At 39.5% G+C, this 13,169-nt stretch overlaps 1 protein-coding gene across 2 annotated transcripts in view; it reads left to right on the forward strand.

Annotated features, from left to right (window-relative positions):
* The window catches only part of SPTLC1 (serine palmitoyltransferase long chain base subunit 1), a 73,285-nt gene that overhangs the window by 31,353 nt on the left and 28,763 nt on the right, over positions 1-13,169 (forward strand). For both annotated transcript variants that reach the window (XM_049895415.1, XM_049895416.1), the window contains one exon: positions 749-881. In XM_049895415.1, coding sequence (XP_049751372.1) covers positions 749-881 — 133 coding nt within the window. The remainder of the gene's footprint in view (positions 1-748; positions 882-13,169) is intronic.

Raw genomic sequence — 13,169 nt, forward strand, 5'->3', positions numbered from 1 at the left:
GTTATCTTTCCTACTGTGGTAAGAGAGCTAAAGGAATTTTTTAAATCCTTTTCTCTCCTTGATAGTGCCTCATTTTAAGGCCACTTTTAGACTTTAAGGTTCATTGGCAGCCATTGGCCTGTTTATCCTAGTTATCACTAGCCTCTGTTCCAGGGCCTCATGGCTTAGCCAGGGGGGTGAAAGGGTAAACCATGACTGAAGAGGAAAATAAAAATGCATCAGATTAGTAATTACAGATTTATCCTCACTATTATATCGGTATTCTTCTGAAGTTCCTTCTGTAACAGGGCTGTATTTCTTTTTGTACTATTAATTTAAATCCCCCAGTACACTTAGAAAGAAATGCAGACAGAAACCCAGTTCTACAGAGTGCTGGCAGGTGCTGCAGCTAAAGACTGAAACAGACTGTTAGAGGATTGACCTCTAAAGCGCAAAGCAAGTGTCACTGTCTCCATGTAGAATATATAGGTGTTTTTGTTTGTTTTTTAATTAACCACTTTTTTTCCCTCATATTAAAAGCTGGTTGACAGCTTTCTTAGCACCTAGTTTGCTGACATCAGTCAGTTCATATGTTTTAGAAGTAGTTTGGATCCCAAATTATTTTTAATAGATTTTATATAATTTATGATTTAAAAGCAATTTTTGATCATAAGGTGAAAGTATTAACAAGTAAACTTTCTTTGTTCTTTAGTGGGGGGGAAAGAATTATAAGACAATTTAACTGTGTAACATTTTCCCATTGAAATAGATGTGCATTTGGATTTGGAAGACCGCCTGGCAAAATTTATGAAGACAGAAGAGGCCATTTTATACTCGTATGGATTTGCCACAATTGCCAGTGCTATTCCTGCCTACTCGAAGAGGGGGGACATTGTGTTTGTGTAAGTAACCTTTACCTGAATTTCCAATCAAAATTCCTTTGGAAATAATATTGACCCTCTTAGAGAATTCCTTTACTAGAGGTTAATGTAGTTACCTAGTGCTGCTGTAACAGAAATACCACAAGTGGGTGGCTTTAACAAACAGATTTCTTTTCTCGTGGTTTAGGAAGCCAGAAGTCTGAATTCAGGGCACTGGCTCTAGGGGAAGGTGTTCTGTTTCTGTCAGCTCTGAAGGAAGGTTCTTGTCTCTTCTGAGCTTCTGCTTCTGGGTGATCTTCTTGTGTCTTGGCATCTTTCTTCCCTTATCTCTGCTCTTGTAGCTTGCCTGTTTGATCTCTTTTACATCTCCGAAGAGATTGATTTAAGACACAATCTGCACTGATCCTTTCTCATTAACATAACAAAGACAACCCATTCCCAAATAGAATTATAGCCACAGGTATAGATGTTAGGATTTACGACACATATTTTGGGGGGACACAATTCAAGTCTGTAACAAGGTTATCTGCGACAAGCAATATTGATTTTTTTCCAATAACTATGTAGTTGTACCAGCCAAGTAATCCTACAAAATCTGTGAGACCTTTATTAAATGAATGCTTAAAGGTGTTAGTACTCAGTTGGCTGCCATTGTTATTTAATTTGTTGGTGTCTAGAAGGCCATACCACCCATCCCTGTGCAGTTCCATCAATCTGGAGAAGGTCTTAGAGCCAGACAGTTTGGTGCCTGTGAGCCCATGGTCGCACCTCACACAGGCATTCACAATACCTGGCAAAGTCACTGCACTTCTCCAACTCTCCTCTTCTCAGACGTCTGCCCTCTGCTCATCTGGCTTTATACCCTATTGAAAAAATGGAAGCCATGAGTTGGGAACTCCTTTAACTTCCCACAACCCAATCTGCAAATGTTCTCTATCTGCACTGGATGTCCGATACTGCTGTTGACTATGAAGGACAAGAGCCAAGAGTAGCGTGGATCACAGGCAGCTGGTGACACCATTCACAAGCATCCACCACTCCAGTTCAAGCTACTGTCATCTTTTGAGTGACCCTTTTAAGTTTAGGTCTCCTGAAATTTACTGGTGCTTCCTCCTTTCCTTTTTTAACACCATAGCCAGAGTAATCTTTTTTAAGAATATAAAGAATATAAAACATAATGTCACAGCTTCCATTGATCCTAAAATAAAAACCCATGTCCTCACTATGATCCTTTGTATTCCGGACTACCTTTTCAGGCTCACCTTGACCATTTTTCCTCAGATGGTTGTGTTGCAGCCTCACCAGCCTTATGTTAGTATATATCCTCCCACCTCAGGCCCTTTGCACATGCTAGTCCCTTTGCCTAGAATGTTGTCCCTCCTCTCATCTCCTCCTTCAGATTCCTACACATAGGTCACCTCCACAGAGAAGCTTTCCCCAACTTCTCAAACCAGGTCAGGATTCCTTGCTGTTCGTGGAGAAAATCTTACAGAGAGGTTGGTATCCTTGTGAATTTCTGACCACAAAGGCAGTTACGCTACTTGGCAGAGTCACTCTGCTTCTCAGGCCACACACATTCCTGGCTCTTTGCTCCGCTTGCCTCACACTATGCTTTTCTTTTATAGCCTTTACAACAGTTTATAATTTTATATTTCTGTGATTATTTCCTTCTGTTTCCTGTTGGAAGTCCGTTGCTTAGGATAGCACTTACCATTCAGTTGTTGCTGTGTGCTGTCGAGCTGAATCCAACTCACACTGATCCTCTAGGACAGTGTAGGATTGCCCCGTAGGGTTTCCTAGGCTGTCGTCTTTCTAAGAGCAGGTTGCCAGGTCTTTTATTCCATGGAGATGCTGGAGAGTTCGAACCACAGACATGTGATATACAAATATTTTCTCCCACTCTGTAACTTGTCTTTTCATCCTCTTAATAGAGTCTAAGGAAAAGAAAAGGTTTTTTTGTTTTTTTGGATGAAGTACAGTTTATCAGTTTTTCCTTTTGTACATCATGCTTTTGGTGTCAAGTCTAAGAAGTCTTTGCCTAGCCTTAAATCTGGAAAAGTTTCTCTGTTTTTTTCCTAAAAGTTTTTATAGTTTTACATTTTACATTTAAATCCATGATCCATTTTGAGTTAATTTTTGTATACGTTTTGAGACTCGTCAAAGTTTATTTTTTTGCCTGTGGATGTTCATTTTCTCCAGCACCTTTTGTTCAAAAGGCTCACTTTCTTCCATTGGATTGCTTTTGTACTTTGTCAAAAATGAGTTTGGCTTATTTGTGTAGGTTTATATTGTTGTCGTTGTTAGCTGCCATTGAGTTGGCTCTGTCTCACAGTGACCCTGTGTACACAGAATGAAACACTGCCCGGTCCTGTGCCATCCTCACAATCCTTATGTTTGAACCCATTGTTGCAGCCACTGTGTCAGTCCATCGCATTGAGGGTCTTCCTCTTTTTCACTGAGCCTCTACCAAGCATGATGTCCTTCTTCAGGGACTGGTCCCTCCTGATAACATGTCCAAAGTACAGGAGATGAAGTCTCACCATCTTTGCTCCTAAGGAGCATTTTTGCTGTCCTTCCTCCAAGACAGATTTGTTCATTCTTCTGACAGTTGATGGTATATTCAGTATTCTCCACCAACATCATAATTCAGAGGCATCAATTCTTCTTAGTCTCCCTTATTCATTGTCCAGCTTTCACATGCATATGAGGCAATTGAAAATACCATGGCTTGAATCAAGCACACATTAGCCCACAAAGTGACATCTTTGCTTTTCAACACTTTAAAGAAGTCTTTTGCAGATTTGCCCGATGCAGTATGTTTTCCTGACTACTGCTTCCACAGGCATTGATTGTGGATCCAAGTACGATGAAGTCCTTGACAACTTCGGTCTTTTCTCCGTTTATCATAATGTTGCTCATTGGTCCAGTTGTGAGGATTTTTGTTTTCTTTATGTTGAGGTGTAATCCATGCTGAAGGCTGTGGTCTTTGATCTTCATCAGTAAGTGCTTCAAGTCCTCTTCACGTTCAGCAGGCAAAGTTGTGTCATCTGCATAATACAGGTTGTTAATGAGTCTTCCTCCAATCCTGATGCCATGTTCTTCTTCATACAGCCCAGCTTCTCGAATTATTTGCTCAGCATATATACTGTTTCCTTTATCAACATGTCTGTCCCTCTGCCAGTACATGTAATATTGATTACTGTAATTATATATATAAGAAGTCTTGAAATCAGGTAGAATGATTTTTCCCATATTATTACTATTTTTCAAAATGGTTTTAGTTCCTTTGCCTTTCCATATGAACTTTAAAATAATCTTGTGTGTATCTATAAAAAGATGTTGCTGAGATTTTGGTAGGAATTGCCTTAAAACTGTATATTAATTTGGGGAAAATTGACATCTTTTCTACGTTGAGTTTTCTAATCCATGAACAAGGTATTATGTCTCTTTGTTTAGATCTTTCTTGTTTTCTTTCATCAGTATATTTTGGTTTTTAGCTTACAAGTCCTCTACGTATTTCGTTAGACTTAGATTTAACGTTTTTTTGAATGATTGTAAATGGTATTGTATTTTTTAGTTTTGGTGTCCACGTGTTGTTCATTGTTAGTACAGAGAAGTACAATCGATTTTTGTATGTTGATCTTGTATCCCGTGGCCTTACTGAATTCACTTGCTTGTTCTAGGAGATTTTTTTTTTTTCTTGTTTTTTTAAAGATAAGATTTTCTACATGGACAGTCATACCATCTGCAAGTAGGCATAGATGTATTTCTTCTTTTCCAACCGGTATGCCTTCTATTTCCTTTCCTTGCCTCACTGCACTGGCTAAAACTGCCAAGATTGTGTGGAATAGGAGTAGTTAGAGCAGATACCCTGGCCTATTTCTGATCACGGGAGAAAAGCGTTCAGTCTTTTACCATTCTGTGTAACGTTAGCTGTAGGTTTTTTGTAGACACCCTTCGTCAGGTTAAGGATATTCACCCCCATTCCTGTGTTTCTTAAGAGTTTTTAATCACAAATGGGTGTTGAATTTTTTAAATGGTTTTTCTGCATCAATTGACATGATTGTATGGTTTTTATTTTTTAGTCTGTTAATATGATGGATTAAGTTGATTGATTTTCTAATATTTAACCGGTCTTAGATCACTGGAATAAACCTCACTTGGTCGTGGGGTTTATATATTGCTTAATTCTGCTTGCTGATATTTTCTTAAGGATTTTCATGTCTGTATTCGTGAGGGATATTGTTCTCTTTTTGCACTTTTTTGATTTTGGTATCAACTTAATACTAGTTTTATAAAATGAATTGGAAAGTATTCCATCCTCTTCTGTTTTCTGAAGGAGATTATATACAATTGTTCATTTTGTAAACATTTCTCCAGTGAAACTATCTAGGTCTGGAGCTTTCTTTTTTAGAAGTATTTTAATTATGAATTCAGTTTCTGTGGAATAGTTACAGGGCTATTCAAATTTGTTTCATGTTAGGTAAGTTGAGGTAGTTTGTGTTTTTCAAGGAATTGGTCCATTTCTCCTGAGTTGTCAAATTAAATAGACTTGTTCCTAGTATTTCCTTATTCTTCTGATGTCTGCAGAGTCTAACGATGTTCACTGTTTCATTACTGATATGGTAATTTGTGTCTTTTTTTTCTTTGTTACTCTGGCTAGAGGTTTGTTAATTTTATTGATCTTTTCAAAGAATCAGCTCTGTTTCATTGATACTTCTCTGTTGTATTTTTATTTTCAATTTCATCGATTTCTGCTATTTATTATTTTTGCCTTCTGCTTATTTACGGTTTATTTTGGTCCCCACCCCCTTCCCCCACCCCAGCTCTTGAGGTGGGAGCTTAGAATATTGATTTGGGGCTTTTCCTGTTTTTAACATATGCATTTAGTGCTAAGTATGCGTTTAATGCTAAGAATCTCCTTCTTGACCCCGGTGGTTATGGCCCCCAGACCTTCTGTTGGCCTGGGACAGGAACCATTCCTGAAGCCAGCTCTTCAGACAGGGATTGGACTGGATGGTGGGTTGGAGAGGGATGCTGGTGAGGAGTGAGCTTCTTGGATTGGGTGGACACTTGAGACTATGTTGGCATCTCCTGCCTGGAGGGGAGATGGGGGGGTGGGGGGGGTTGGAGGCTGGCGAAATGGACACAGGAAGAGAGGGTGGAGGGAGAGAGCAGGCTGTCTCATTGCGGGGAGAGTAGTTGGGAGTATGTAGCAGGGTGTATGTGGGTTTTTGTGTGGGAGACTGACTTGATTTGTGGACTTTAACTTGAAGCACAATAAAGATTATTTAAAAAAAAAAAATCTCCTCCTCAGCACTGCGTTAGCTGTGTCCCACATATTGCAAGATATTGTATTTTCATTTTCATTCAGTTCATTGTATTTTTTATTTGCCTTTAGACTTTCTCTTTGACCCGTGGATTACATAGAAGTGTGTTGTTTAGTTTCCAAGTGTTCGGAGACTTTCAGTTTGTTGTGGCTTGTTTTATAGCCCGTGGTGTGGTCTGTCTTGGTTTATGTTCCATGGATACTTAAAGAAAATGTGTATTCTGCTGTCAGCGAGTGGAGTGTTTTATAGGTGTTGCTCACATATTGTTCGTCAGTGATGTTGCCGAGTTCTTCCGTGTCCTTGCTTATTTTCTGTCTAGTTGTTCTATCAGCTGTTGAGAGAGGTGGTGAAGTCTCCAACTGTTGTTACAGATTTGTCTGTTTCTCCTTTCAGTTTTATAAGTTTTTGCTTCATATATTTTGAAGCTCTGTTATTTCGTGCATACACATTTGGGAAGATTGCTAAGTTTTCTTGGTGGATTGACCCATTCATCATTATCTAATGCCCGCTTCTGTCTCTGGTAATTTTCTTTGCCCTGAAGTTAACTTACCCGAAATTAATACAGGCACTAGAGTGCCTGGAAAACCCTGGTGGCATAGTGGTTAAGTGCTACGGCTGCTAATCAAAAGGTCGGCAGTTGGAATCCACCAGCCGCTCCTTGGAAACTCTGTGGGGCCATTCTACTCTGGTCTGTAGGATCGCTATGAGTCGGAATCAACTTGATGCCAATGGGTTTGGTTATTTTTGGTTTTGGAGTCCCTGAGTGGTGTAAACGGATAATGCCCTTGGCTGCTAACAGAAAGGTTAGAGGTTCAAGTCTACCCAGAAGCACCAGAGAAGAAAGGCCTGGCAATCTACTTCCCAGAAAATCAGCCATTGAAAACCTTTTGCAGTACTGTTCTCTTGACACACACATAGTGTTGCCATGAGTTGGAGCCAATTCAATGGCAACTTGTTGGTCAGTATAGCCACTCCTGCTTTCCTTTGATTAATGTATGCTTGGTACATGTTCTCTCATCCTTTTACTTTCAGCCTGCCTATAATATATATTATATTTGAAGTGAGTTTCTTATAGACAGCATATAGTTGAATTGTATTAATTCACTCAGGCTCTGTCTTTAACCCTTTCATGACCCAGTTGTTTTTTTCTTTTAATTTTTTGTTAATACTGTTTTCAGTAATGGAGGGCATGCTTAATCATTCAGTGTATCTGAATTTCGGTAGATAAAGTGGTTTTTGTTTTATGCCTCATTCCACAAATGGTACCCTCAGAGTCCAAAGGTACATATGTGTCCCAAATAAAATGTTTCAAAATTCATGTTTTTCCTATGAAAAATTCAGTGATTCAGTATCAACTCGTACAATACCCTGTAAAAACAGTAGTTTGTGGTGCACACCTGTTTTTTCCATTGCAAACTGTTATATAGGGCCCCACCTGCCCTCAACACATATTATCAGTGGGACAGTAACTTCCCAATGAACCCCACAGGAACCAAAAGTAAGTGGTAGGTATATATACTGCCGGTCCTGAAAGGGTTAAATTGAATAATTTAGTTTATTTACATTTATTATAATCATTGATGTATTAGGGTTTAAGCCTGTTGTTTTATTTTTTGTTTTCTGTTTGTTCTGCCTTATTGTTTCTGTTTTCTTTTTTCTGCCCTTCTGTGGGTTACTTGAAGAAATTCTAGAATTTTCTTTTATATATATAGTGCTTTTGAGTGTTTCTCTTTGTATAGCTTTTTGAAACATTGCTCTAAGTACTACCTTATATATACATAAGTTATCATAGTTTACTGGTACTAGTTCAAGTGAAATAGAGAAACCTTTTCCTTTCTTTACATCCTTTTTTGCCCTCTTTTGTAATCATATTGTTTTAAATATTTCCACTATTTACATTGCGGAACATATCAAACTGTTGTAGGGAAGAAAAGTCTATTGTGTTTGTCCATATTTTTCCTTGTGTGTTCATGCTTCCTAAAACTGCAATAATCCTTCTATTGTGCTTTTTTTTTTCTTTTTTTCCTTTTTGGGGGAGCTGGGATCGTTTATTTTCTTTTTAGAGAACTTCCTTTAGCCTTCTTTTTAGAATAGGTTTGCTAGTGACAGATTCTCTTAGTTTTTCCTCAACTGAGAATGTCTTGATTTCCCCTTTATTCCCGAAGGATATTTTTGCTAAGTATAGTATTCTTGGAGGCACTGGGTGGTATAAACAGTTGTGCGCTCAACTACCAGCCAGAAGGTTGGCACTTTGAATCCTCCCAGAAGCACCTTGGAAGACACACCCATTGCCATCGAGTCAATTCTGACTCATAGTGACCCTACAGGACGGAGTAGAACTGCTCCATAGGATTTCCTAGCCTGTAATTTTTACGGCCACCACTCATCTGTCTATTGTACTGTAGTGGCTTGCATGCAGCTATGATGCTGGAAGCTGTGCTACCGGTATTTCAGTACCAGCAGGATCGCCCTTGAAAGACAGGTTTAAGCAGAGCTTCCAGTCTAAGATGGACTAGGAAGAAGGACCTGGTGGTCTCCTTCTGGAAACATTAGCCGATGAAAACCTTCTGTACAACAGTGGAACATTGTCTACTATAGTAGCGGAAGGCGAACCCCTCAGGTCAGAAGACACTCAGAATACAACTGGGGAAGAGCTGCCTCCTCACAGTAGAGTCAACCTTGATGACGTGGACAGAGTAAGCTTTTTCTTTTTTTCTGCTGATGTGGCATGACTCAAAATGAGAATAAATAGCTGCAAACATCCGTTAATAATCAGAATATGGAATGTACAAAATATGAATCTCGGAAAATTGGAAATTGTCAAAAATGAAGTGGAATGCTTCGGTATAAATATCCTAGGCATTAGTAAGCTGAAATGAACTGGTATTGGCCATTTTGAGTCGGAAGATCAGTCCTAACATACAGTGCTGTCAGTGATAGAATAATATCCATACACCTACAAGGAAAACCAGTTAATATGACTATTATTCAAATTTACGCACGAACCATTAGTGCCGAAGATGAAGAAACTGAAGATTTTTACCAACTTCTCCAGTCTGAAATTGATGAAACATGTAATCAAGATGCATTGATAGTTACTGGTGTTTGGAATGCAAAAGTCGGAAACAAGAAGAATCAGTAGTTGAAAAATACGGCATCGGTGATAGAAATGATGCCAAAGACCACATGATAGAATTTTGCAAGACTCCTATTCATTGCAAATATCTTTTTTCAACAACATAAACAGTGGCTGTACACATGGATCTCGCCAGATGGAATACACAGGAATCAAATCGACTACATCTGTGGAAAGAGATGATGGAGAAGCTCAATATCATGAGTCACAACAGGGCCAGGGGCCGACCATGGAACAGACCATCAATTGCTCATATGCACGTTCAAGCTGAAGCTGAAGAACATTAGGACAAGGCCAAGAGAGCCAAAGTGCAACCCTGAGTATATCCCATCTGAATTTAGAGACCATCTCAAAACAGATTTGACACATTGAACACTGATGACCGAAGACCAGACAAGTTGTTGGATGACATAAAGGACGTCATACATGAAGAAAGAAAAAGGACATTAAAAAGAGGGGGAAAAAAGAAGATCAAAATGAATATTAGAAGAGACTCTGAAACTTGCTCTTGAATGTCAAGTAGCTAAAGCAAACGGAAGAAATGATGAATAAAAATGCTGAACAGAAGATTTTAGAGGGCAGCTTGAGAAGACAGAGTAAATATTGTGATGAAATGTGCAAAGAAGTAGAGCTAGAAAACCATAAGGGAAGAACACTTTCAGCATTTCTCAAGCTTAAAGAACCTGAAGAAAAAACTCAGGCCTCGAGTTGTAATACTGAAGAATTCTGTGGGAAAAATATTGAACAACACAGGAAGCAGCAAAAGAAGATGGAGGAAAAACACAGAATCACTGTACCAAAGAGAATTGGTCAATGCTCAGCTATTTCAGGTGGTAGCATATGAACAAGAACCGATGGTACTGAAGGAAGAAGTCCAAGGTACACCGAAGGCAGTGGGGAAAAACAAAGCTCCAGGAATTGACGGGATGCCGGTTGAGATGTTTCAACAAATGAACACAGTGCTGGAGCTGCTTACTCATCTATACCAAGAAATTTGGAAGACGGCTTACCTGGACAGCCGACTGGAAGAGATCTGTATTTGTGCCCATTCCAAAGGAAGGTAGTCCAACAGTGTGTGGAAAGTATTGAACAGTATCATTAATATCACACACAAGTAAAATTTTGCTGAAGATCATTAAAAAATGATTGCAGTATATCAGCAAGGTACTGCCAGAAATTCAAGTCGAATTCAGAAGAGGATGTGGAACCAGGGATGTCATTGTTCCATGTCAGATGGATCTTGACTGAAAGCAGAGAGTACTAGAAAGGTGTTTACCTGTGTTTTATTGACTATGCAAAAGCATTCAACTGTGTGGATAATAACAAATTATGGACAACATTGTGAAGAATGGGACTTCCAGAACACCTAATTGTGTTCGTGTGGAACCTGTACATAAACCAAGAGTCAGTTGTTCGAACAGAACAAAGGGACATTGTATGGTTTAAAATCAGGAGTGGTATGAGTCAGGGTTGTATCCTTTTACCTTACTTACTCAATTTGTATGCTGAGCAAATAATCTGAGAAGCTGGACTATATGAAGAACAGGGCATCAGGATTGGAGGAAGACTCATTAACAACCTGTGATATACAGATGACACAACATTGCTTGCTGAAAATGAAGAGGACTTGAAGTACTTAGTGATAAAGATCAAAGACTACACCCTTCAGTATGGATTACACCTCAACATAAAACAGAAACCTTCACAACTGAACCAATAAGCAACGTCATGATTAATGGAGAAACGAGTGAAGTTGTCAAGGATTTCCTTTTATTTGGATCCACAGTCAACACCCATGGAAGCAGCAGTCAAGAAATCAAATGACATTTTGCAGTGGGCAAATCTGCTGCAAAAGACCTCTTTAAAGTGTTGAAAAGCAAAGATGTCACATTGAGGACTGTGGTGCACCTGACCAAAACCGTGGTATTTTCATATGCGTGTGAAAGCTGCACAGTGAATAAGGAGGACCAAAGAAGAGTTGAAGCATTTAATTATGGTGTTGGCAAAGAACATTGAATATAGACCATGGACTGCCAAAAGAATGAACAAATCTGTCTTGGAAGAAGTACAGCCAGAGTACTCCTTAGAAGGGAAAATGGCGAGACTTTGTCTCAGGTACCTTGGACCTGTTATCAGATCCCTGGTGAAGGATGTCATCCTTGTAAGTTAGAGGGTCTGCAGAAAAGAGGAAGGCTCTTAATGAGATGGATTGACACAGTGGCTGCAACAATGGGCTCAAACATAGCAATGATTGTGAGGATTGCATAGGAGCGGGCGTTGTTTTATTCTGTTTTACATAGGGTAGCTATGAGTCAGACCCAGCTCAACAGCACCTGACAGCTAATGACAATCTTTATGGAACAGATGTTGGGTTCAAATCGCCAAGCTTTCAATTAAGACCTGGAAATCTTCCAAAAGGTCGTATCTTTGAAAACGCTATAGAGCAGTACTATTCTGTACACGTGGGGGTTGCCATAAATTTGAATGTACTCACTGGCAGCTAACAGCAGCATAAGACTTTTCGTTGACTGTTCTTTTCTTCCAGACATCCCAAATTATTGTGCCACTTTTTTCTGGCCTTCGTGGTTTCTAATGAGAAATTTGCTATCATCCAAATTGTTTTTCCTCTGTAGATAAAGTGTCAGTTTTATCTGGGTGCTTTCAAGACTTTTTTTCTGTCATGAGTTTTTAGGAGTTTGACTGTGATGTATTTTGGCATTTATTTGTTTATGTTTACCTTGCCGGAGATCACTTAAGTTCTTGAATTGTAGGCTTAAACCTCTTCCCAAATCTTAAGAGTTTTTAGCGGGTTTTTTTTTTTTTTAAGTAATTTTTTTCTCCCCACCCTCTCACAGTCCTTCTGGAACCCGATGACGTTAATGTTAGATCTTATGTCATAGTCCCGTAGGTCCCTGAGGCTCTGTTTATTTCTTTCCAGTCTGCAGTCTGTTTTCTCTGTTTGGTTCAGCTTGAATAACTTCTGTTGTTACCTTGTTCAGTTCACTGACTTCCTCCTGTCTCCATTCTGCTATTGAGCTTATTCACTAAGGTTTTTTTTTTTTTTTTTTTTTGGCAGGAAATGGTTATTGTGTTTTTCCCTTCTTAAGATTTCCACTGGAGTCCTGTTTATATCTTCTATTTCTTTGCTTTAGCTTTCTGATTTTTTGTTTCAAGCATGCCCATAATTGCTCACTGAAACCTTTTTATCATGGCTGCTTTAAAATGGTCAGTTAATCCTAACATCTTTGTCATCTTGGATTTGCCATCTGTTAATTCTTTTCTTTCTTTTTTTTTTTGGTATCTTCCTGGTTCTTGGTATCACAAGAAATATTTTATGGCAACCTGGACATTTTCATACTATGCTATAGTAGCCTGTACCTCGTTTAACCTTTTTTAACGGGCTTTCTCTGGCACTGCTCCAACAGGGGAACGGGAACTGACTCCTCACTGCTGCCAGAGAGAAGTAGAAGCGCAGGTTTTCCCATGACCACAGGGCTTCGATGGTAGCCCCGACTGTGCACTGAGCTTTTTCTCATACCACTCCATCCGGGTGGCGGGGCAGGTATCTTGTCACTGCCAGGTGGGGTGGAATTTTGAGGCTCTGCATGTGGTCTTCGCTGACACCAGTGTGTGGGAGGGGCAGGTGCTTGTAACTGGCTGATCTAGATAAAATTCCCAGGTCACTGCTCAACCTTTCCCAGCAACACTCTGATAGGGGCTTTGGGGTGCCTCACTATAGCCTCACAAGGGTTGAAGTCTAGGCTCCTCACTCAGCCTTTGCTGGCATGGGTGGAGGTGGGGCTATGGGTTTTTCGGTAGTGTTTGACTACAGTAGAATGGTAT

The sequence above is a fragment of the Elephas maximus genome, chromosome 9 (genome assembly GCF_024166365.1).
Source record: "Elephas maximus indicus isolate mEleMax1 chromosome 9, mEleMax1 primary haplotype, whole genome shotgun sequence".
Taxonomy (NCBI): Eukaryota; Metazoa; Chordata; class Mammalia; order Proboscidea; family Elephantidae; genus Elephas; species Elephas maximus.